This window comes from Alnus glutinosa, chromosome 1 (assembly GCF_958979055.1).
Source record: "Alnus glutinosa chromosome 1, dhAlnGlut1.1, whole genome shotgun sequence".
NCBI classification, from domain to species: Eukaryota; Viridiplantae; Streptophyta; class Magnoliopsida; order Fagales; family Betulaceae; genus Alnus; species Alnus glutinosa.
The window spans coordinates 44,386,012-44,410,039 of NC_084886.1; the positions used below are offsets into that span (position 1 = coordinate 44,386,012).

Genomic DNA, 24,028 nt, shown 5'->3' on the forward strand with positions numbered 1-24,028 from the left:
AACTGTAATATTAATTGTCTGTATAAGTTTTTGGACACCCTTTAATATATGGTCATAATTTATACCATCGAGAAAGTGAAACCAATTTTTTGCTCCAACCCATATTACCTTGTCAACCCCTCGATCAAAACATTTCTTTAATTCGAGTTGATACCATTTACATTCGCTTATTTAAATTTTTATTTAAAATAGCTAACTCAAGCTACTTTTTATTTTTATTTTTTTTTTAACTATAAACTTTTCAAATGCATTCCATATCCGATAATCTATTGTTTCTCTAAAATAACATTTAAATGTTATTTCTCTATTTAAGAAAGAGAAAAAAAAAATAAATAAATAAAAATTTGCATGGTGCTACAATGGCACTGCAGCTCAAATGCATTTTACATTGGAAATGGATATATATATATATATATAGTATTTTTCAGGGTTTTTATCTAAATTTTAGATTACCCATACCCATGTTCTCTAATAGAAAATAAGATAGACAAAAAACATTGCTCACAGAGTTGAAGAAATCTTTCTTGTTTCCACCAAACTTTTAAACATTATCTACAAAAAAGTGATACACCCATTTAACAAATATTGATACAACGTGTTTTAAGTGATTTTTCATGTTAATTACTTAAAAATAAAAAATAAAAATAAAAATAAAAATAAAATTTACATAGCCCTCCAACTACCACCTAATTAGCATCTCCTCAAACTATAAAAAATTGACAATTTACATCTCCCCCAAAGAACTCAGTGTTCCTATTCGATCCCACCTTCTTTGCGAAAAAGTCTACATTCCCCTCAAACTTTAGATCGTATGTTCTCCAAACTACTAAAAATTCTCAATATCCCCCAATGACAAAAACTCTTAAAAAATTTTGAAAAAAAAAAAATTCTAAAAGAGAGAGTTAATTAATGAAAGACCAAAACTATAGGGAACTATCTTGATATTTTCCAAATTATATATGATGAAAACTTAAAGGGAAAAATACACATATCCCCTCAAACTACCACTCAATTGCCAATGTCCTCCTCAAACTACCAATTGTGTTAATATCCCTCCCCAAACTACTAAAACATGTCAATGTCCCCCTTAAGACCAACAAAAAGATAAAAATAATCCTAATTTTTATTTTTATTTTCTATAAAACAAAAATGTCCTTATAAATTTGAAAAAAATAAAAACTAAAACCAAAAATTAAAAATAAAATCTAAAAAAATAACTTTTTAGAAAAAATAATTAAGGAAAAAACGATTTTTTTTTTTTTTTTTTAAAAAAAAAAAGCGAATAAAAAAAAAACCATTTTTTATTATTTTATAAAAAAAATAAAAAAAATTAATAATTTTATGAAGTGTATTTTTGTCATTAAAGAAAACATTGACATGCTTTGATAGTTTGAGGGTGATATTAACATAATTGATAGTTTAAAAAAGGACATTGACAATAAAATAGTAGTTTGAAGAGGTTATGTGTATTTTTTTTAAGTTTAAACGTTCTATATTGGGATGTCCCAACTCTTGAGATTTTCCTACATGTTATAACATCAATTAAGGGTTTATATTTTTTTATAAGATAACCAAAAGGAATTCAAAACAGTACTTTTGACTACTTACATAAACCAACATCTGATCTAATTAATAATCTCTATAAAAACCGAGCTCCAAGAACGTGCATGTATTCCTCGAATTCCTTTAATTGCTTTTTTTTTTTTTAATCTAAAAAAACCAGTAAATACTATTGTTAATCCCATTGTTCTTTTATTATAGTTATTGATATATATCTCATTAACTAATCAGAAGGAATTAATATATGAAAAGTTGTCGACTTACTCATATTTTCATCTTTCAATCCTGGCCTACATCATATAATCATTTTTGCCATGTGGCACAAACCCAGTGCCAAGACAATATTTGATCATCACCGTTGGTGTTGGATCCGACTAGTCAATTGCCGTCTTAATCCACCTAACTTCTCATGATTTCCATTTAATTGAAGCCGCCCCTTCCGTACATTCTCATTTTCATATTTGTGACGTGAAATTAAAAATTATCATAAATATATAATTATTAAAACAATAATAATTTTGTAGCAATTTTGTGCTATTTTTGTATCGGTTATTCAAACACGGGTCACAAGGACATATGAATTATTTATTAGAATAGTAATATAAGTGATTGATGAGGTTAAAATTTTTGATAAAAAAATAAAAATGAAGAAAATTATTTCATAATAATTTTTAAAAATAGGTTGATTTTTTTTTTTTTTTTTTATAAATGAAAATAAAAAGAGAAATGATTTTGTTGCGTCTTGTCCCAAGCAAACTTTTTGATACAGAGATATTTTTACTATTACTACCTCTTTGTTGGAAAATGAATTATGATCCACTAATATTAATATTATTGAAACGACACACAACTCCTCCTTGTCGCCACGAGAAAAAAAGGAACATCGATAGTTAACCTGTCCACTTCAAGGCGCGTCTGCATCACGCGCCATAATCTAACCTCCATCCACCGTGACAAGCTCATAGCAGCCACACGTCTCCTGTGTGCTCGGACAGAGAGACACAGACTTCCGGGTGCGGTGCAACACACGCAGACGCAGTTTCACGAAACTATCTTTCCCAAAATCCCAAACTTACCCCTCCCTAAAACCTGCCCAGAAAGCCCCATGGGCGAGTACAAAAACTTTTCTTGCGCGCGCGCGTGCTCCTCTCGTTCCTCCCCCTTGACAGTGATGTTACTTGTTAGAGCCTATATATCCGTATGGCCACGTTGTCCACGTTGTCACTAGCCTGTCCCCACTGTACCACTTGGACTTGAACTTCTTACACAAAAAGCAAGAGTTGTTACTAGTCCGTGAGTCACAGGCAGGTGATGAACCAATTTACAGCGTAATTTCTCTACTTTTTAAAAAGTCACTTTCTTTCTATAAATTTCCATGACTGCAGCTCTCGCTCTCACCTAACAACAGCGCTCTTCCTCAGGACGTACCAGTCGCTCGGAAAGTGAAAAAAGAAAACAAATCCCGTTTCCTCGGAAAATCTTTTACCGGCGGATTTCTAAATCCCTGCCGAATTTCCGTTGAAAACAGTCTTAAAAATTACTTTCCATCTATAGAGGGCAAAGCTCAGCACTTGGTGTTTCCGAGCGTCCTTAAATACACTCTTCTGCCTCTCGTTTTTGTTTTAGTTTCTCTCTTTTCCATCGATTTCTAGAGTTTTCAGAGTTAGCTCTCTGACAAGAATAGCCGATTCTTTTGGGGTGTCCGTCCGGACAGTTTCTGAGTTCTGGCTCATTATCTGAGGCTACTTTTTTATTCTGATTCAATACCGTCAACAAATTGATTAATCTAATACCAATCGCTCTAATTCTCGGCGTTCCGGCAAGGTTTTGTTAGCTGAATTTGTTGAATTTAAAACAAAAATTTGTGCGAATTGCACCGGTTCGATTGGAATTCTGATAAATTTGTGAACTTTGGGACTCGAATTGAGGGAGACTTTTGCGAAAATGAAGATCGAGTCCATGCCAGGGAGCTCAGGGTACTTGGACTTGTACCCGGAGAGAAAAGTGTCGTATTTTAAGAACTCATATGTGCTGGGATTGACTGTGGTCGCTGGAATAGGTGGATTGCTCTTCGGCTACGACACAGGTAATTGAATGATCTTTATTTATCCATAAATAATATTTGGTGTAAATATGTGTTTTTTATGTGTAAATCTACCTTTTACGTGTCTATACGTTCGTAGATCAATGTATTAATGAATGCTTCTTTTTTTTTAATCAATGTCTGCAAAGAAGGCCCGAAAAAAAAAAAAAAAAAAAAAAAAAAAAAAAAAAAAAACCACAACGATGTTTAAGGAAGTTTTCAAAAGTCGAAATGTCTATCCTCTTCCACTATTCACGGGTTTACTCTTTTTTGTTTTTGCCACTAGTAATTAGTTCTAATATTAATTTTTATTTTTTTAATTGTAAACTTAATAAGAATTTATTTGTTTTTGCTAAGTATAGCTTGGAAAGTCATTCTTGACCTATTTTGTCTAGGATATGGTAGAGTAGGATAACTTTCGATCATACTGTGCATTAGTGTTAAGGTCCCATGTTAAAAGATGGTTTTATTTTTTTTTTTAAAAAAAAAAAATTAAAAAAATAATGAGCGGTTGTGATGTGCACAGGAACCTAGATATGTCTGCAACATAGACATGATATTGAAAAAATAAAAAAAAAAAATAAAAAAAAAAAAAAAAAAAAAAAAAAAAGAAGAAGAAGAAGAAGAAAAAAAATAGAAAGAAGAGAAAAAGAAAGAGGATAATATGCACCATTTGGTGAACTTGATAGTCGTTCCGCCTGTAAAACTTATTGTATCCTTATTGGGCTCTAAGTCAAATAGCACCTTCTTCTCTTCCAATAGAGCGTGTAGTGTGTTTGAACCCACGGGGTCTGGGTGTAACGACTCAAGAAAAGTGTTAACTTCACTTGCGCTATCACTTCAGCACAACATGATGTTTCTAAGTTACACTGATACTATTTGTAAGGATCGAGAAAAAGCACTAGCAACATCTATGCTATTACTTCAAAAAGACTAATCAATTTGCAATTGGAGCTTCCAAGAATCACTTATAAAGCTCAATTTGCAATTGGTTATGGTAATTGCCTTTCAAGGTTACCATATAGGAAATGATCCAGCACTAATGGTGCCTGTTCATTGATCTTTCCTTGGCTGCCAAAAATGTGTACTCTACCATTGTAATCCTGTTCCCCTCCTTAAAACAGCATTAAAAGCTATTTTGACCAAACTATAAGACAAGGAATGAAGGACGAAAAATAGTTGTAAGGGTGGTGAAGAAATACCTGGGCTGTGTGATTGCAAATTAATTTCTCAGGATTAAGGTTCTTATTCTTGGATTTCTTCAAATAAAAAGTATGAATTTCATATGAAAGTAGCGTATAGTCTATTTGGATTTCTTCAGGTATTCAGGTTTTGATTTTTGGTTTTTGCCTTTAGCTGCTTTTTTATCTTTATTATATGTTACCTCATGTGAAAATGTTGATTGCAGGTGTGATATCTGGGGCCCTTCTATATATTAAGGATGATTTTGAGGAGGTGAAACAGAGTAGTTTCCTGCAGGTACAAGCTTTGTGGTGCCGTGAAATTGTGCTTTCTTTTGGCGTGGAGAAGTTAACACTATTTTCTTTTTCTTTTTTAACATGAGTGAGGTAAAATATGGATTTCTTGGCATAGCATTTGGTGGGTGTGGAAAATAAGAGGGAAAACAAATGTGAGGATGTCGAGAATCTGGTGGCTTTAGTTTTCCACTAGGATTGCTATTGGCATCTACTTGGAAGCGGCAGCAGTGAGGGTGGTGCATAATGTTTCTGTTTCTGTGATGTGTGTGTTGCTTTCTTTTGGGAGGGGCGGGGGAAGGGAGAGAGAGAGAGAGAGGGAGGGAAATTAGAGAGCTGTAATGCCAATATTTTAATTGGAACACAGGAGCTAGAAGATTGAGAATCCTCCTTCCCACTTAACACTTGTTCTCTTTCCTCGTCACTTTTCTTAACTGTGAAGCAAGTGGTTATATTGCAAACCTTTCCTTCTCTGAGACATTCTGATTCTTTAATGTCGCAGGAAACAATAGTCAGCATGGCCTTGGTTGGTGCAATCATTGGAGCAGCAGTAGGGGGTTGGATAAATGATGCTTATGGTCGTAAGAAGGCTACTCTTGTTGCTGATGTAGTCTTTGCTGTTGGATCAATAGTCATGGCCGCTGCACCGGATCCATATGTTCTTATATTGGGACGACTTTTTGTTGGCCTGGGTGTTGGTGTAGCATCTGTCACCGCTCCTGTGTATATTGCAGAAGCATCACCATCGGAAATAAGGGGAGGACTAGTCAGCACAAACGTGCTTATGATAACTGGTGGACAGTTTCTTTCCTACCTTGTAAATCTTGCTTTTACAGAGGTTAGGCTTCTTTCTTCTTCTTTTTTCTCTCTTGCCTTTCGATTTGCTTTTACCATGTTCCAGGACTTAATTAGATGCATGTTTCTATATGGAAAATACGGCTTACCAACCATCAAAAATGTTATTATGATGATACTGATGGTGTTATTTAAGGATTTTTTTTTTTATTTTATTTTAAAACAAAATATATATATATATATATATATATATATATATTATTCTAGTTTTTGTAGGTTTATTGAGAGGTCACTTGCTTTCCTTAACGATTTGATCTCTAACTTTACCTAAAGAGGCTCTAATACTGATAGTGTATATGAAGAGATGCTTCCCCCTTGCTTATCTTAGGCTACATTTGTTTTGACGTAATATTTTTGATTGAAAACATTTTCAGCAAAAACTACTAATTTTCTGGTGTTTGGTTGATACTTTGAAAATGATCCTGAAAACATTTTCTGATGTTTGATTCACACATAAAATCATTAATGTTTTTATATAACCTTATATAATATATAATTTTATTAGCAATAAATATACTAAAAACTAAAATAACAATTTAATAACTTAATAATTTTTTTTAATGAAGAAAATGGTAAATTCAAAAAAACAAAATCTATGTATAAATGCGTATGGACAAAAAATTGGCAGTTTGTTAATTTACTTGTATACACATGTGTGAGCGCTCGCGTGTGCATACGGAAAATGGCACACTCGACTTACGCCTCTTGAGAGGATTTTACGCTCTAAATGCCCATTTTATGTTGACTTTGAAAATCACCTCTGTTAGCTAATGTTTTTCGTTCGCACCTAACACTAGAAAATATGGAAAAACATTTTCGGGAAAAGCTTTTATGTTAAAATTGTAGCGACTCAGAGAAAGTGTTAGTCGCATCTGCGCTATTACTCCAAAATTACTAATCAAATTGCAATTTAAACTCTTTAGAATCACTTATAAAGCCTAGTCTCACATAATAAGGAACTAATGTGGGACTTAGCATCCATAAGTACCTTTATAATCTATCCACTTTATGTGGGTTATTCATCTTCCTTATGTGGGATTAGGGTATTATAATCTCCTCCCTTAAATCTCTAACGTCCTTCTTAGGGCTACGTTATGCAATACTGCAGAACCACACAGCGTTACTAAATTGCTCTGATACCATTTGTATCAACTTAGGGAAAGTGCTAGTCACATCTGCACTATTTTTTTAAAAGGTCTAGTCAAGTTGCAATTGAAACTCTCTAGAATTATTTATAAAGCACAATCTCACATAATAAGAAGCCAATATGGGACTTAAAACACCTAAGTGCCTTCATAGTCCATTCACTCTATATAGGCTATTCATCTTCCTAATATGGAATATGTGCGTTATAAAAACAAACAGAGCCTTAATGGTAAGATTTCATGTCATAGGTTAGCCATAAATGATATTACAGTTATCCATATTTGCTAGTTGACTCACCAACTTCTACGAGGGTATAAACAGCTAAAGACATGTCATGTTATCTGCATAAAGCAGATTTCAAATTTTACTCTTGAGTCTTATGAAATTTAGCCACAGATTCAAGAGATGGATTGATTCTTTTACTTTGTCTTTACTGATAGATGGATCTTACTTTTGAATGGAATGCTAGTTATCTAGAGAATATCTTTATGTTTTTTTGAACTGGTATATGTATCAGTATTTGTGGACTGGTTCTCAGTTGGTTAAATTTGCACCTTGTTTTGCATAGAATCTAGAGTAGGGTATGAGGATTCTCATCATTAATGACAGAACTACAAAATTGTACTTAATGAATTATGTATTATCAAAAAAAAGATGTTGAGTTTGTGAATTTCCGTTTTTCTTGCTTCTGTGTTTCTTTCTTGAATCCATCAGTGAGAGGAATATCTGTTATTTCAAGTAATCCTCAAATGGTTTTTTGAGTAATAAATGTAGGGGTGATTGTATTTCTTTTTTATTCAAAGATTATTGCAGGGATTTTTTGTTCTTGCTTATTACAGATACTTTGCTGGAAAAAGTTCTGAATTTGCAGTTGTGCAGGGGAAGCATCAAGATAGAATTTGGGGCGTGCTATTTTAAGATTCCGCACTGAGTAACATCACTGAAGGAATCTCTTCTATTCTGTCCTGCTTAATTTAGATGATGCATGATGTTATGGTTAATAGCATGCTGCTGTTTTTTTTTTTTTTTTTTTTTTTTTTTTTTAATTGAAGCAGCATGCAGTAATTATTGATCTCTTTGTCTTCCTGGGTTCTTCCTTCTCTTTATAAATAATTCCCAGCATCACCTAGTGGGTTAGGGGTGGCTCACCCCATGGGCAGGGGGTGGCCATGATCTACCCCTACCTTATATATGGTGGGTGGCCGAACCACCCCTTTGTGTTTTACTTTTCCTTTTCCTTTTCCTTTTTTCTTTTTTTAAGTTTTCTTTTTTATTTTTTATTTTTTATTTTTATTTTGGTTTTCAAAAAAAATGAAGGGTACTATAGGAAGGCACACTTGACCAATTTTCCATTCAAATAGGCGGCAGCCTCTAACGAAGTGTCTTAAATGCAACAATGGTAATTTGATGGGCCTAAGTATTACACTTGTTAGTTCGTGGGGCTTTATAAAAAATAGTTGTTAGTTGAAGGGGCTAAGTATATTTAACCCAAGTTCAAAAAAGCTTTTTTAAGTTACTGTTTTACAAAGACAAAAGTTGTTTACGCGCGCTGTTTGCCCATGTCTATCTACGAGATACCCAAGTAGAAATTAGAAGTGCCAGTTGAAAGACTTCATCTTATTGCCCTTTACGGAGTTTTCTCGTTTCTGGTATGATGTTGCTAGAGTAATGTAAATAACAATGGTTCTGAAATCTTACATTTTATATATTTTGGGTAATAAAATGAATTTATAGATTTCTTCTATCCTACTTAGCTGGTGAGCTCAGCATTTGAGAAATCGCAAAATCTGATAGTAATTTCCACTGTCAAATCAAAGAGTATACACATGAGAGTAAGCCCTTGGAAGTATATATAGCATTTCTCTTAAGCTTTTGATGTTATAGGGGATGGGGGAAGGGTCAGTTAACTGGTGGTCAGGGTATGGTATGATTTTTAGTTTGTGAGCATTAGATTTTACGTTTCTGTTAGTAAAGGTTTTCAATTACTCTTACATCTGGCTTTCTAACATTTAATTATGCTTGGGCAGGTCCCTGGGACATGGCGATGGATGCTTGGAGTTTCAGGTGTCCCAGCTGTCATTCAGTTCTCTTTTATGCTCTTTCTGCCAGAGTCTCCCCGATGGCTTTTCATGAAGGTACAAGAACTCACATCATTCTATTAAAGTTTCTTGCTGGCTCAGTTTCTTGTCATAGTAATATCCCATATCTTAATGTGCAGAACAAGAGAACTAATGCCATTGATGTGCTTTCTAAAATTTACGACATTGCTCGCTTAGAGGATGAAATTGATTACCTCACGGCTCAATCAGAGGAAGAACACCAGAAAAGGTGTGATGCCAGATGGATGGATGTTTTTAAATCGAAAGAAATCAGGCTTGCATTTCTGGCTGGCGCTGGACTACAGGTAAGAGTATAGGTTTAGCAGAAAAGCCTCATGCTTCTATATATGCTTTTGCTGTTGTGTTAGGATGACCACGCTCATGAACATCCAGTATGCTAATACCAGTTTTCAGGATTTTATCCTCATTATTGTCTGATGAAGATGCATGTTTGCTTTTCTTCACCCTTTTGGGTAGAGGTCTGTTGCAATCATTGTAATACATCTTTAAATGGGAAAACTTTTGAGTTCCTAAAAGCTTTTGAGTTGGGGAAGTGAAGATGCCTGAGAATTTCACAGCAGCATATATGTAGTGTTGGGAGCAAAATAAAATTGCCAGTTTCTATCATTTATTCTTGATACAAATAGTGAATTTCATGGAAGAAAGATTCACTTGATAACCTTACATGTTTGCAGCATGTGCCTCATGGGAGTTTCTATTTGCATCATTTGCAGCAAGGCATAAGTCTTCTAATCCTTTTAATTTTTGGTTAAACAACTGGATAAGGTTGCTACAGTCGTATAAACTGAGCCTTTTAAGATAAGGAAGTTGTGTCGATTCTGCTTCTACTTTAAGAAAAATGGCTGAGTTTTAACTTTTCATATTATCACAGACTAGAAACATGCAGTTTAGTTTGGTATCTTTACTTGCCAATGTATTAAATTTCTGGTTCTACCATGATGCCCTCCGACCACCCATCAAATCACAGAATATTAGTGATGGAACTGGTGCAACTTTCAGTTTCCATCTGTGATTAGTGATTTCCCTTTGTTGATCGTTGAATACTATGTTGATGGGCTTCATTTTTAGGCACATTATACGTCGTCTTGAAAATGTGTTTGATCTAGTTGTGTGATTTTGTCCATTTTCTCATAAATGTAGTAAGTATAGAACCGGCCTCTGCTATATTTGCTATGAAGTGCTATGACCATATAGTGACATAGAAAGTGATTCTGCAGGCATTTCAGCAGTTTACTGGTATCAACACAGTCATGTACTACAGCCCAACAATTGTCCAGATGGCCGGCTTCCAATCCAACCAGTTAGCTATTCTCCTGTCCCTTATTATCGCGGCGTTGAATGCCGCCGGGACAATTCTTGGGATTTACCTTATTGACCATTTTGGGAGAACAAAGTTGGCCCTCACAAGCTTATTTGGTGTATTTGTCTCCCTTCTCATCCTTTCTGTAGCATTTTTCTTTGAATCATCCGATTCTACAAATGGACTCTATGGATGGATTGCAATTATAGGGTTAGCCCTGTATATTAGTTCCTTCTCACCTGGAATGGGGCCTGTGCCGTGGACTGTCAACTCAGAGATATATCCTGAAGCATATCGAGGCATATGTGGGGGCATGTCAGCTACTGTGAATTGGGTTGCCAATCTAATTGTGGCACAGAGTTTTCTTTCGCTTGTCGAAGCTGCGGGGACGGGTCCGACTTTCTTGATTTTTGCTGGTGTGGCTGTAGTTGCAATTGTATTTGTGATTATGTTTGTGCCAGAAACACAGGGATTGACGTTTGAGGAAGTGGAGAGAATCTGGAAGGAGAGGGCTTGGGGCCGAGATCCAGGCACAGAAAGCCTTCTTGAGCAGGGTAATGAGTCCTAGGTACCGCGGCCGTTTGCTTATTTTGATAGTGTAGTGGTAATTTGCTAGATCTTGGGAAAGACAGCTTGTATGGTTTACCTTTATGTCCACATAATTGGTCATGCATTGAGCTTATGGCTTTGAATCAGTTCGATGTAGCCTCTTTTATATTCTAGGTTGCCTATGGCTGGGGCAGGACTTGCATTTCTGGGCACAATTTGAGGTCTAGCCAGAGTGGAACTGCTCTGGGTTTTTCAGGTGGCTTTCAGTCCAAGTTCTCTAATAGGAAAAGAAAATCATGGTCCCTGTATTTTTGGCATTTCTTTTGTATTGTGGGTTTGTAGTTGGCTCGGGTTTTGGGTGCCTCTTGGGTTTTTCGGGTTTGTTGGTGTGTTCTTTTTGGGAGGGTTGTTCGGGTTTCTGGTGGGTTTTGGGGGGTTTCTACTGTATTTTGGGGGGGGGTGTTTCTACCGTATTTGGGTGGGTTTCTACTATATTTTGGGTGTTTGATGGGTTCTCTACTGGATTTTGGGTTTCATGTGGGTTTTGGAAGTTATAGGTACTTAGGTTCTTATGGGTTTTCTTGGGTTTTCTTTTGTGGGCTAGTTGAGTTATCCCTATGTATACATTATGCGTATTTAAGGGCGCCTTACGCTTTTTTAATAAAATTTTCGTACTTATAAAAAAAAAATAATAATAATAATAATAATAATTTACAAGTTTGTTCAGCATGTAAACTTCTTGTAATATTGGCTTACATTCCAGAAAATGACTCATCTTATTGGCACTCTGTTACAAGGCAAAATGGGGATCTAAACAACTATGAGTAGGCTACTAAAAGTGAATATGCCAAGGCAGGGAGACTGAAATATCGTATGGTTTCCATTCGGATTTATTTACTTCTCAATAAGAAATTTTTGATGACTTGATTGAGATGACATTTTTTTTTTTTTTTTAAAACACAAAATCTGATTTCATTGAACTCATAAAGATAGAGCATTGTATATGAAATTTCTTCTATCTATATTTATCTATGAATTGTTTAATAGTTGTTTTGGCTAATCTATGGGCGGTAGAATTTACCGATGTATAGGTCGATTGAAACATAAAATGATAAAAGTTGATATATTTATCACCTTCATAAGTTTTTATTATTATTATTATTTGACATGTCGGCACAAGAAGGGAAGGGGAAATTCGAACTAATAACCTCCATTTCAAAAGGCGTGGTTCTCAGCCGATTAAGCTATCTCTTGGGAACACCATCATAAGTATTGACTTTAGTATTAGTGTACCCTATTAATTATAAAAAATTATTTATGGCAAATTATTTTTTCCATTTAGAAATTATTTGTTAAAGTCTACATAGTAGAAATATGCGATATCTAATAAAAAAAATACCTTCATTTGATCTGTTAAAATATAAAATGATTTAAAAAGACAGATCTTAAAAAAAGTTCAAATATATCTGTGCACTTAAGTGCATTTGTGTGTAGGGTCAGTTCTTCTGCTAAGTGAGTAAGGCGGTCGCTTAAGTCTTACAGCAATATAAAACTCCCAAATAGTAGTAGTATTAATAATAATACATAATACACAATTAATCTAAAAGTAATGTCAAGTTTATGGGTAGAAACGGAGTAAGAAGCTCTTATAGGCAAGGGCAAGGGTCAAAAAAATTTGTTGTAGGGGCTAGTAGACTAAATTTTTATTTTTTATTTTTTTTATCTTATAATCTTTTTCTTTTCTTTTTTTTCTTTTCTTTTTTTTTTTTTTTCCAGTCCCTGTTTATGATAAGAAATATGATACATTTACAACTTTTGTACAACTCTAACAACTTTTTTTAAAATTAACCATTGAATATGTAAGACCCACGTATAGGAAAAGAGATCAAATTGTTAGTTTGAAAACGATTAAGGCAACTTTTTTCATATGTGCCGCTAAACTGTCAAGTGTAACATTTGGATACATCAAACTATCATTGTTGGAAAAGTGGTCACGTTCATTCACTTTGACAAAATGAGGGTGGTTTGGCCACCCTTTTTTTTTTTTTAGAAAAAAAAAATGAATATTTTAAGAAGAAATTCATAAAAGTTTTACTTTTCCACCAATTTTAACATTCGACGTTGATAGAAGGAATTTTTTTTTCTTTTTTTACAAAAGTTATTTTTTCCTTAAATGTAATAAAAGTTTTACTCAAATTTGTTCTTAGACCTCAAAATTTATCTAGCCAGCACAACTCATAAGTTTTTTCTTTCTTTTTTTCAATACTTACATTCTTTAGACAAAGTCTACATGCAATAACTCTACATTTTCATGGCTAATTTATTTTGTTTCCTTTCATTTTCTTTCCCCTAAAAAAAGAGCTATTCTATTGCCCTAAAAATGAGGAAAATATATCTCATACAGCTGTAAGGTATTTTCAAGAACATAACTTTAAAGCAACATAAACAATCAATGACTGAATAGAGTGATGTGTGAGTTGTGAATGATGTGGGTACAAATATGAAAATATCAACAAAATGAGATTTGATCATGTGAACAGCATCAAAGAGAGAGCATAGGTCAAATGTGAAAAGATATATGAAAGCAAATGGGACACAATCAGCAAGCAAAACTTGCAGCACAAACCTTTTTAATGTCAGAGAACAGGTCAACAAAATCAGATTATAGAGTTAATCAATCAAAAGCTCACCTATAAGCTTGTCTTTTTAATAGGCCCTAGCATAAAGATTTCCAAAGATTCCCTACTCTTTAGGGTGTAAATAAAAAAGCCCTTTTTCACTTTTTTAAATGTTGAAAGCTCTTGATTAATCTTTAGACTAATCATTGCATGAACATAAAAAAAAAAAAAGAATTATTCTTTCTTTCTTTTACTTTATGACTATTATAGTAAAATATTAAAAAAAAAAAAAATTGTAGTTTGGCCCCATACATAAAACAAGAACTATATATATTATTTAATGTAAAATCATTGCATAATTGGTGAGAGATATTATAAAAGAACTCTCTAAATATATATATCTTAATTATTGATGCAGTAATCATAGCCTAGAATCGGATCGAATGATCCATATTTCCGTCTAAATTTTGTTTTATTGTATTTAAATAATATGACAATATATTTATAATATGTCAACCTATATATTATTAGATCTGTAAAATTTAATTTAATTTAATTTTTTCTTTTAATTTTGGTTCCTATTTTATTTTTTCAATTTGATCTATTAAATTGTAAAAACTGGCTCCGCACGTGACTGTCTTTATTGGGCCCTACAAACCCAACTCTCTTATTCTGCAACATCATAAAAGTTAAGCTTAAATTTATTTTGCTTAGGTGGCAAAAAACAATTGGACCAAAAATTCATAGCATTATTTGAATGCTGTTGTGGCAATAATATAATGGAAGTGCTTACGGGGTCCACTCTCACCTGCCCTTATTAATTTTGCTCCCCAAAAATGCTGACTCGTGTCCCCCCGCTGAATTATTGACCGATAGCCTACAAGCCACGTGGGTTGTTGGCCTGTTGTTGTCTTATTGCGGTGCGGCCCACTGATGAAGCACCACGTGGCACATTGCGAATCACGTTATGCATGGGTATGTCGTGGCACGTCATAAGTTTCACATGCATGATGGTGCATACATGCACAATGATATAGGGATATATATACCCCAGAGATAATTAATGGATAAAAGAGGTGGAAAATTCCAAAAAAAAAACTAAATGGATAAAAGAGGAGAAAAATACAATAAATAAATGGATAAAAAGATGAGAGGAGTAGAGGGCCGGGGGACCACCAAGCCAAGAGCTTAATATATGGCTGATAAGTTAGGTTTTTTTTTTTTTTTTTTTTCCCTAATCTAAAATCTAGAATAGTAGTAGCTTGTCACTATCTTATAATTTAGTGTATTTTACGTATAAAACTCTTTGATGTGAAATACACGTTAGAGTCTTTTTCTATGTAGGCATATGATGAAGCATTTTTCCAGACAGTTGGGCTACTGGCCGGTAGAGCTCCTGTAAAATAAGAGAGGCCAAGTTGTCAGAAAACTACTAATTTAGGAGGACCGAAGGTATTCCGACGTTTAAATTAATAAAGGTTCTTTAGGGAGGAAAACTGAATATATAGAATGATAAATAGAGAAAATTTTGTGTATACCTAGTAAGGAGACATTCTCTCAGTTGATTGATATGTCACTTCTGCCATTACTTTTTAGGGTTTTAAGAACTATCGTCAATAGTTTGTTATTGACATGGAGATCCCCTCCCAAAAATATCGGGAATGATTGCATGATGTGAGCAGACAGTTGAGTGAGCCGACTAGGGTACACTTAGGTCCGAGGCAACCAAACGGCTTCCTTGATTGGTTTGGGCATCTCTTAGAGGCTCCTTAGTTTGGATATACGTTGGAGACTTTTTGGATTTCTTAATAATTGGGTTTTGGAGGCCAGTTGGTAATAAGACTGTACAAGCGAGCGGTTGTTAACCACAACTAACCATTATCTATATAATCATATGCGGATACAATTAACAAAAAATTACTAACCGTATATACAGATATCGTTAACTAAAGATATATGCAGTTATGCATATCCTTTTATCATGTACAAGAAGTGAGGATAGGAAGGTGTGTGGGTTTGGTTGGGGGACAAGTTTATTGCAAGGAAAAAAAAAAAAAAATTGTTTAAGTTTATCTTCTGCAAATTACCAAAAAACCATTATCATCTTCGTCAAGCTAGGTTGGAAGTAAGTGCAGTCAAATCACCCAAAAATTTTTTTTGCTTTTTTCTGCTCTTATCCGTCAAAAGATAAAGATGGCCAACTCTATCCTTTTATAGATGTTACGCCTACAGGCTACAGTATTCTGCTGTAATTGTTTTGATGAACTTCACAATCGATCAAATACGTACCTCCGAATAAGATGTTTTATTCCGGAAGTTTTGGACTTATATATCAACCTTTTTGCAATGTCTTATGTCCCCCTTCCAGACCCTAATATGATAATTTAACACACTCTCAATACGATAAATAATAAATAAATAAAAACTTGCATTTTTTTTAAAAAAAAATTATTTTATAGAGGGTATTTTTATATATATGAGCTGACATATATTTTTTTAGAAAAGAAAAAAAAAAAGAGAGACAAATTGATGGTGTGTTTGAACATGGAACTATGGAAGCTAGGGATATATATATAGAGAGAGAGAGAGAGAGGCATCGTTCACAAAGATACGGAATCAAATCTTTCAGGCAAGCTAGGTACGTGGAAAGCATACACATGACCGTTGAAATGAAGGTCTATATAACCATATATATATATCTATCTATGATTGATGACATTGAATTATTAAAATACATGGTGACTCAGCCTGTATATATACTTTTTAATATATTATTACCCTTTTACACGCTAAAGCTAAAGCTAAAGTGAGTTGGACCCATGCATTTATCAATTCTCAGTCAACTCGATCGATCTGCCGGCGCCGGAGTTTCCTTAATTATATATAATTATTAGTGCTAATATTGAGTAAAGTCTGAGCTATATATTTCTCACATATTTGTCTTATTTATGTTACACCATAAAACACGTAGTTACGTACGTACGTACGTACGTATTAATTAATTGCTGCTGCCAACTGGCAATGCAGGAGATTGTGACTTTTCTCTTTTTTCAAAACCAAAAACACACATTTATTATTATTTTAATTATGATAGTCGAATGAAAAAGACTGCTATGAAATTTTCAACTACGAGAACTGTGTGATCCAATATTGGCCTTGTTTGAAATCCCCATTCCCCTCCCCTCCCCTTCTCTTCATTTTTCCCAAAAAATATCAATTTCAAAATATTCTTACTTTTTTCACTTTTTATATCACATCAACACTTTTTTTATTACTTTTTAAATAAAAAACTCACTATAATACAAATTTTTCTCACTTTTTCATATAAATTATTTCAACTTTATATCACATCAATCATATTTTTTAATCATTAAAAAAAAATTCCAAAGGAAAGGGAAAGGGAAAGGGGATTTCAAACGGGGCCATTATTTAGGCTTTTTTTTCTTTTTTCTTTTTTCTTTTTTCCATTGAAGGATATTGGCCGGATCTATAGACTACAAGATTATCGTGTGAATATATATATCTTTTGATATTAGGAAAAAAAAAAAAAATTAGTAAAAGTATGGGTTTGGTGAGTAACTAGCTATTTCAATGCATGCATGATCCCAACCACAAGAGCCTAGCCAGCTAGGTTGCAGCTTTACTGGGCAGGTTGTTTGCATGCATGATAAGAAATTTGATGAGAAACTTCACTTTCACCCATTTAAATTGTCCCGTGACTTTCAATCTTTTCTATAAATTTTAAAAATTTGTGATATAAGTTTTAATTATCCGTCTCCATTAAATTTTTTTTGTTAAATTCTATCGAAGTAAGCAAAAATGATTAAACTGGCTCCTTTATAAAAGGAAAAAAGTTCAGGAAAATTGATTGAAATTTGTATAACAAGTTAACACAAAATATAACTAGGTCGGAATTCTTGTGGTCAGATTGTTGGATCACTTAAATTTAGCTATAGAACCCTAAAACTCAATCTTTCATCTTGAAAACAGACAATGTCCCAACTCTTGCATTTTCCTCTGTTTTTTAGGAAGCCAAAGGAGACCCACATGTATGCTTCACTGGATACCAGGACAAAAGGTGAAAACATATGATGTCCATTAACAATCACATTGCAAATAAATAATTTTTTTTAAAAAAAAAAAAAAAAAACAAAAAACAAAAAAACCTTACAACTTGGAAGTATATAGGAGCACTTTCCTATCCTTTTTGCAAACCACACGATCATGAATCATGATTCCCGTGTGGTCCACAAAAGGCATTCCCTTTTTCATCAGAAATCATGTATTTGGCTAAAATTAAAGATTCCTTCCAACAAAAGCAATGGAAGATATGATAGTGAAAACTGAAAACACTTGTTATGTTATTTTGTAGAGAAATATGCATCTTTTTCTCTCACATTTGTTGTGTGGATATATGGACCACCTTTTTCTTTACTTGGCTTTGTTTTTTAATGATCTTCTCCTCAAATATACATTATTCTTTAAGAGCACCAATTTACTAAACAGCGCCGAAAACAAAAAATACCGCTCAAAACACATGAACAAATTAATGGAGTCAAAAGAAACATTTGACTTTAATGAGAAAGATTAATTGGATCTTTGACTTTATATAGGCTAAAAGCAAAAAGCATCATGCATGTCTCTTGTGATTAAATCACTTTGTTATAAACTATATTTAGGCTTTAAGCCTAGTTTTGTTCAATCAACCAATAACACTGTACGTCATATATATAGTAGAAATTCAGGGTTGTAACTCGAATTGTCAAGCGGGCGGTCGAGCAAAGCTAGGCAAAACTAAGCTAAGCCAATTATATCATGTTTCAATGAATAAGCAATAAGAAATTAAGCTAAGCCAATTAAATTGACGAATTGAACTCCCTTAGAAAGATATAATGTACTTAACTTAGTTAATCATGCTTCTTATGTATTGTAAGATGGTCGGAGAAGCACCCACAGTGAGCGTACGTGCCCCTTTAGCCAGGCCATCAAGACAACTTCACACCTTGGAGAGTAACATGTCTCGCGCGCTACTCCAAAACAAGATAGTGGGCAATAATAATCTTACAATAAATATATTTTTTTTAAAAAAAAAAACAAAAACAAAAACAAATTAAGGCTCTAATATGGTAAAAAGTTAATAAATAATCTCTAATTAAGACTCTCAATTAACAATTGTACAATAAAGATTCTTTCCATAAAAAAGTTTTGAAACTCTAATATGCTAAAAAGTTAATAAATAATATCTAATTAAGGCATAAATTATGGTAAAAATAATAATTTTACAATATTAGGGCCTTAAAAAATCTTAGACACGAAAATGAGAATTTATTGACTCTAAACATATCATTCCACTTCTTCTAAGGTGTACAATTCACATTCATAAAGAATGGAATTTCCATGAAAGTTACTAATTAAGCCCCCAACGTCATAAATTTTTCAACGTGTATAAATTCTTGGATGTCCACTTGTTTACTTTCTCATTTTCACATTCATGAAAGTCCAACATTAAGAACTTTCTCCGATGTGGCAATGTCAATTTCAATTAAATTGCCGGTAGAACATGGAAAGTCTTTGTCACTAATGTATTCCAACATTAATTTGAATTTAATTAGTAATTTTGTATCCTGAAAAAGAAGAAGAATAATTCTTCAGTCAAAAAAATATTTTAAAAAATATTATTTAATTAATATTTAAATATTAAAAAAATATTTCACTTAAATTTATCGTTTTAGGCCTTAAAATGTATCAAGCCAGCCCTGGTAGTGAGCCACAAGCGACATAGCTTAATTAATAAAGCTTTTAACAGTCCCCAAGGGGTAGTTCAATCGGCTGGAGACCACGCCTCATGAAGTGGAGATCACTAAACTGGAAAAATAAAAAAGAAAAATAGCAATTTGAAAGCTCTTTCTCTCTCTCTCTCTCTCTCTCTCTCTCTCTCTCTTTTTGGTGGTCCATACAGAGGCATTTAGACTGTAAATTTTGTGGGTATCCCTCTAATAGCATACTTCATTGCCGGGGATGAAAATGTTGGAGAACCAACGATTATATTGAAGCATGTGGGACAACTTCACTCATATCTAATTTCGATTGAAGAACTGTACCGAAATTTCTCTTTACATTGTCTAATTATTCTAACATATACGTATGAGAATAACCATAATTAGGTTTATAATTATATATGAATTGGGAAATATTTGAAGATGACACGGGGTTTGGTTCCTTGCTCAACCTGAGCCCAAACAGACCTCAAAACTTTCATAGCAAGCCTTCCTACTGCCAAAGTTTTGATAGTAGATTGGGGACCAAGAAAAAGAAAGAGAAAATGATTTGGTATTTAGATGGTTTCGGCTTTTCTTTAGCCTTTTGAGGGGGAAAACAACGTGCAACTAAATTCTGTTCCTACCGTATTAAATATAACCAAATTCAAGTCAGTGACAAATTAATTAGTAGAGGTTGTTTGGAAATATCATGTATGGTTCACTAGTTGTGTATCACCATTTTCCAACTACAAGTCTACAAGGGGTCGTTGGAACTCGTTATTGCTCTCTCTTTCTTTCTTTCTTTTCCAAACATATCTCATCCAATGGACATAACGAAAATCTAAGAAGAAAAAAAAAAAAAAAAGTAAAGTAAAAGGAAAGGTACCAGACAACTTTCCATGACATAAAATGTTGGTATGATATTTGAGAATTTGTCAATTACATGTTGGTTGTTTGGGAGAATTGGGTGATTTTTATTTTTGCAGTTGTTTTACTAAATAAAAAGATACATGGTAGGATATATATTATGGAACATGTAAATGTTAATTTATTTGGTGCAAGGCTTTTGAAAAAAATACTTAAATCCAACATAAAATACAGAAATTAGAAGAAGAAAAAAAAAATAGAAATATGAATGGGTATATATATCACGAATTTGATTGAAAAATTAGAGACTAAAAAAGTCTATATATGTATTAGGTTATTTCTTTTGCTATATTGCAATTAGTATCATACTTATATTATCTTTGTACAATTCTATGGGATAATTGCACAACTAGTTTTTGTGGTTGATCTAAATTATAAATTACTTCTTGTAGTACAAAAAGTTCATGAAAGGTCCTTGTGGTAAACTATAATTATGAATCACTCATTCAACCCCTTTTCCGTCTACTAAATTAACAAAATCTGTTAGTTTGCCACGTGATACCTAATAAAAAATCGACATATGTCCATTACAATAAAAAAAAATATAAATATATTAAAAATATATTTTTTTCCCGATGTATATTTGGAATTAAATTAGTCATTCAAATAATAGAAAAATATTAATAGATCAAAGGAAAAAAGATTATATAATAAAAATACTAACACATAATAAAAACAGTAAAAACATGAAATTGAAAATATTATTTTTTACAATGTTATAGTAATAATATCGTTTTATGTTAGAGTGTATTTGGATTACCGTGAAATTAGGGATTTGATGAGAATTGAATTGCTTTCAATAAATATGAAATTACCTTAAATTTAGGGATTTGATGATATTGAATCACCAGAAATTAAGGGATTTGATTAGGATTATATTTTATCTGTAGACTCTATAGATAGAGCTTTTCGTATTTACACTTATCGAGGAATAAAAGCATAATATAACCATTTAGATTTTATCCTGTGAACGTAAATCATAAACCGAACCATTTAAAATTATTATTCTTATTTTATTTATTCCGCTTTTCATTTTATATTTCTATATCATTATATATCATTATGAGTTTCTTCATTTGACACAATTATACATATAGTATTTGAGTTTTGTATGGAACGCACTACTTTATTTTTGAAAAATTCGTATGCACATATATTATATATGACATGGTAAACATGTTTTACTAACATAATTGATTGAGTTGTTATCTTCTTCTTTTTCTTTTTGTTGTTGAGCAAACATTGACGATGACAAAATTTTATCCGAACTGGATCAGAAGAAATTAAACTAAAATATGTCATTGGAGTATGTGATTTTCACATATATATTTTTATAGGATTAATAGAGTATATGATTTTACTTGCATTTTTAAAAACAATATGAACATTAAATATTCTGAAAATAAATGTCAATTTAATAGACTGTAGTTGAGTAATTTCATTTGGTGTTACATTTTGTTCTATTGACCATGCACACTTTTGATAAAACCTTGTTTAGCTTAACAATGGTTCTCCCATAAGGTCATCCAGGGGGCTAGCTTGTTTAGCTCCCCCTCCCAACATAAACAAATCTGGACCTCTAGCAGAACAGTGATTTTTCTGTTTTTTCTGCTTACAATTTCCATTCACTCCCCTACCCCTTCAAACCCATTTTCTTAGAACAAATTGAGAAATTTTTGCAAGCTTAAAATCCCTCAAAGACTCAAGTTGTTTATGTGGAAGATCATTTGGAGATGTATCCATATTGTTAGAATATATGTAATATTCTCAAAGTTTATTATATATTATATTTTTCATATATTATAGCACATATCACATTCAAATGCAGTAGTTTCTTTTTTCAATCCTGGGGATGAACAAAGCAACCTCTGTCCTCTTTGATCATCTTTCCCTAAAACATATGAACATATTTTCTTCACTTGTGACTTAGCCCTTGATCATGTCTAGCATTCTAGAAATAAGGTCATCGACAATGATATCTCCCAAATGCCTAGCCTCTTTTTAAACATAACATATATGTAACAATCGAGAAAAATAAAAATCTAAGAAAACATAATAAAATAAGATATGGTGTTTAAAGCATGCCATCATGTAGTAGCAAGTTACGTACGGTAAGGTCTGTAAATGTCATGATAGAAAGATACGAGAAACAAGGTCGAAAACATGAAAAAATAAGGTTTGACGGAAAGTCGTGATCAACGAGTTAGGGTTGCTACGTGTCACTAAGGAATTTTTTAATAAACCAACGGCCAAGATGGTCTAGATGAAGGTTAGGTGATCTCTATAACGCCCAAACTTATTATTAAGTTGCAAGCAAAAAATACTTAAATTTTTCGCATATCATGATTCATGCATCTTATCTTATCAAAAATCTCTCAACGAAATAAATTTTTTATTTTATTTTGACAACTTGATCTCATCTCAATAAACATACCTGAGCTTCATTATAAACCTCAAGATATATATATATATATATATATATATATATATATAAAGAAAAGAAAAGAAAAAAAAAAGAAAAAAGCCAGAGTGAGCTTACTATCTCATCTATAAAAAAACAAAACCATACCCATTCCCCATAATATCCGAGTTAGGGGCAGAGTTCCCCTTGTGTCCAAACGCTTGGAAAGGTCCCTTTGCTTTATGTAAATTTCCAAACGCTCACCTTCCGAGTACAAACAAAAATCCAAGAGCAACATCAACAACGTGGTGGACCCGACCACCTTAACGGGCCCTACATTAGCTGTTGTCCTACTTCATGTCTAATCTCAAACCACCACCACCACGTGTCCACTTGTTAGTTGTGTCAATCATCACCTCCACCAGTACAGCTGTCGCTGTTCACATTATCATGCACGCACATGCATGATGCATATCACATAACACATACATCCCATTCATCATCATGAACCCATACATAAATTCATAAATGAAAATAATAATTTTTGAAGGAATTTTTAATGCCTCTCAAATTTTGTTTAAAAATTTATACATTTTTATAGGACTTCTATAACTTTTATTACAATTTTTTTTTTATATAATATATATATGATTAAAAATACACAAAATTATGGAAGACACTTTATCTATATAAAACATTCAATAATTGATTTGAAACGTCACTTTGACATTTTTCAACAATTATAAAATAATTAATAAAAAGAATAATAATTATAAATATAGTATCTACCGTTATTCTAATTCAATAATTAATTTAAAATGTCACTTTAATATTGTTTTTTTTTTTAATATTGTTGATCAATTGTAAAGTAAATTTAACATTATTTATACAAATGTTACGTCTACATCGTTAAACAATTATAAAATAAAAATTTAAAATTTAAAATTATATATATATATAATTATGGATAATTTTTTTAATTTTATTTTTATCAATATGTATAAAAGAGTTTTTGATGTCCCATTTATTCTTTTATTTAAAAAAGTATCAATTTTATGCTTTAGAATAAAATCTTTTATCCATATCCAAGTTCTAAGGAGATAAGTCCGAAATTTTTGCTCAGGAAAAAAAAAAAAAAAAAAAAGAGATAGAGAGATAAGCCATAAATTTCGTAAAAAAATATTTTTTGAAAAACCGACCAATATAAATTATCGCTGAAATTAGAAAACCAAAAA

The 24,028-nt window shown here is 32.6% G+C and overlaps 1 protein-coding gene across 1 annotated transcript; it reads left to right on the plus strand.

The window, feature by feature from the left end:
- The first annotated feature begins 2,941 nt into the window (after nucleotides 1-2,941).
- LOC133851723 (inositol transporter 1) lies at nucleotides 2,942-11,396 on the plus strand. The gene is made up of 6 exons (XM_062288280.1): nucleotides 2,942-3,646; nucleotides 5,052-5,122; nucleotides 5,621-5,956; nucleotides 9,147-9,254; nucleotides 9,338-9,523; nucleotides 10,457-11,396. Exons 1-6 carry the CDS (start codon nucleotides 3,505-3,507, stop codon nucleotides 11,105-11,107), a joined length of 1,494 nt encoding a protein of 497 aa, XP_062144264.1. The 5' UTR covers nucleotides 2,942-3,504; the 3' UTR covers nucleotides 11,108-11,396.
- The last annotated feature ends 12,632 nt before the right edge of the window (nucleotides 11,397-24,028 follow it).

Bases quoted from the DNA above. Each gene is read 5' to 3' on its own strand.
- LOC133851723 (XM_062288280.1), top strand. From the start codon at position 3,505: ATGAAGATCGAGTCCATGCCAGGGAGCTCAGGGTACTTGGACTTGTAC. The intron at 5,957-9,146 runs GTTAGGCTTCTT...ATGCTTGGGCAG, and splicing joins TAAATCTTGCTTTTACAGAG to GTCCCTGGGACATGGCGATG. The intron at 9,255-9,337 runs GTACAAGAACTC...CTTAATGTGCAG, and splicing joins CCCGATGGCTTTTCATGAAG to AACAAGAGAACTAATGCCAT.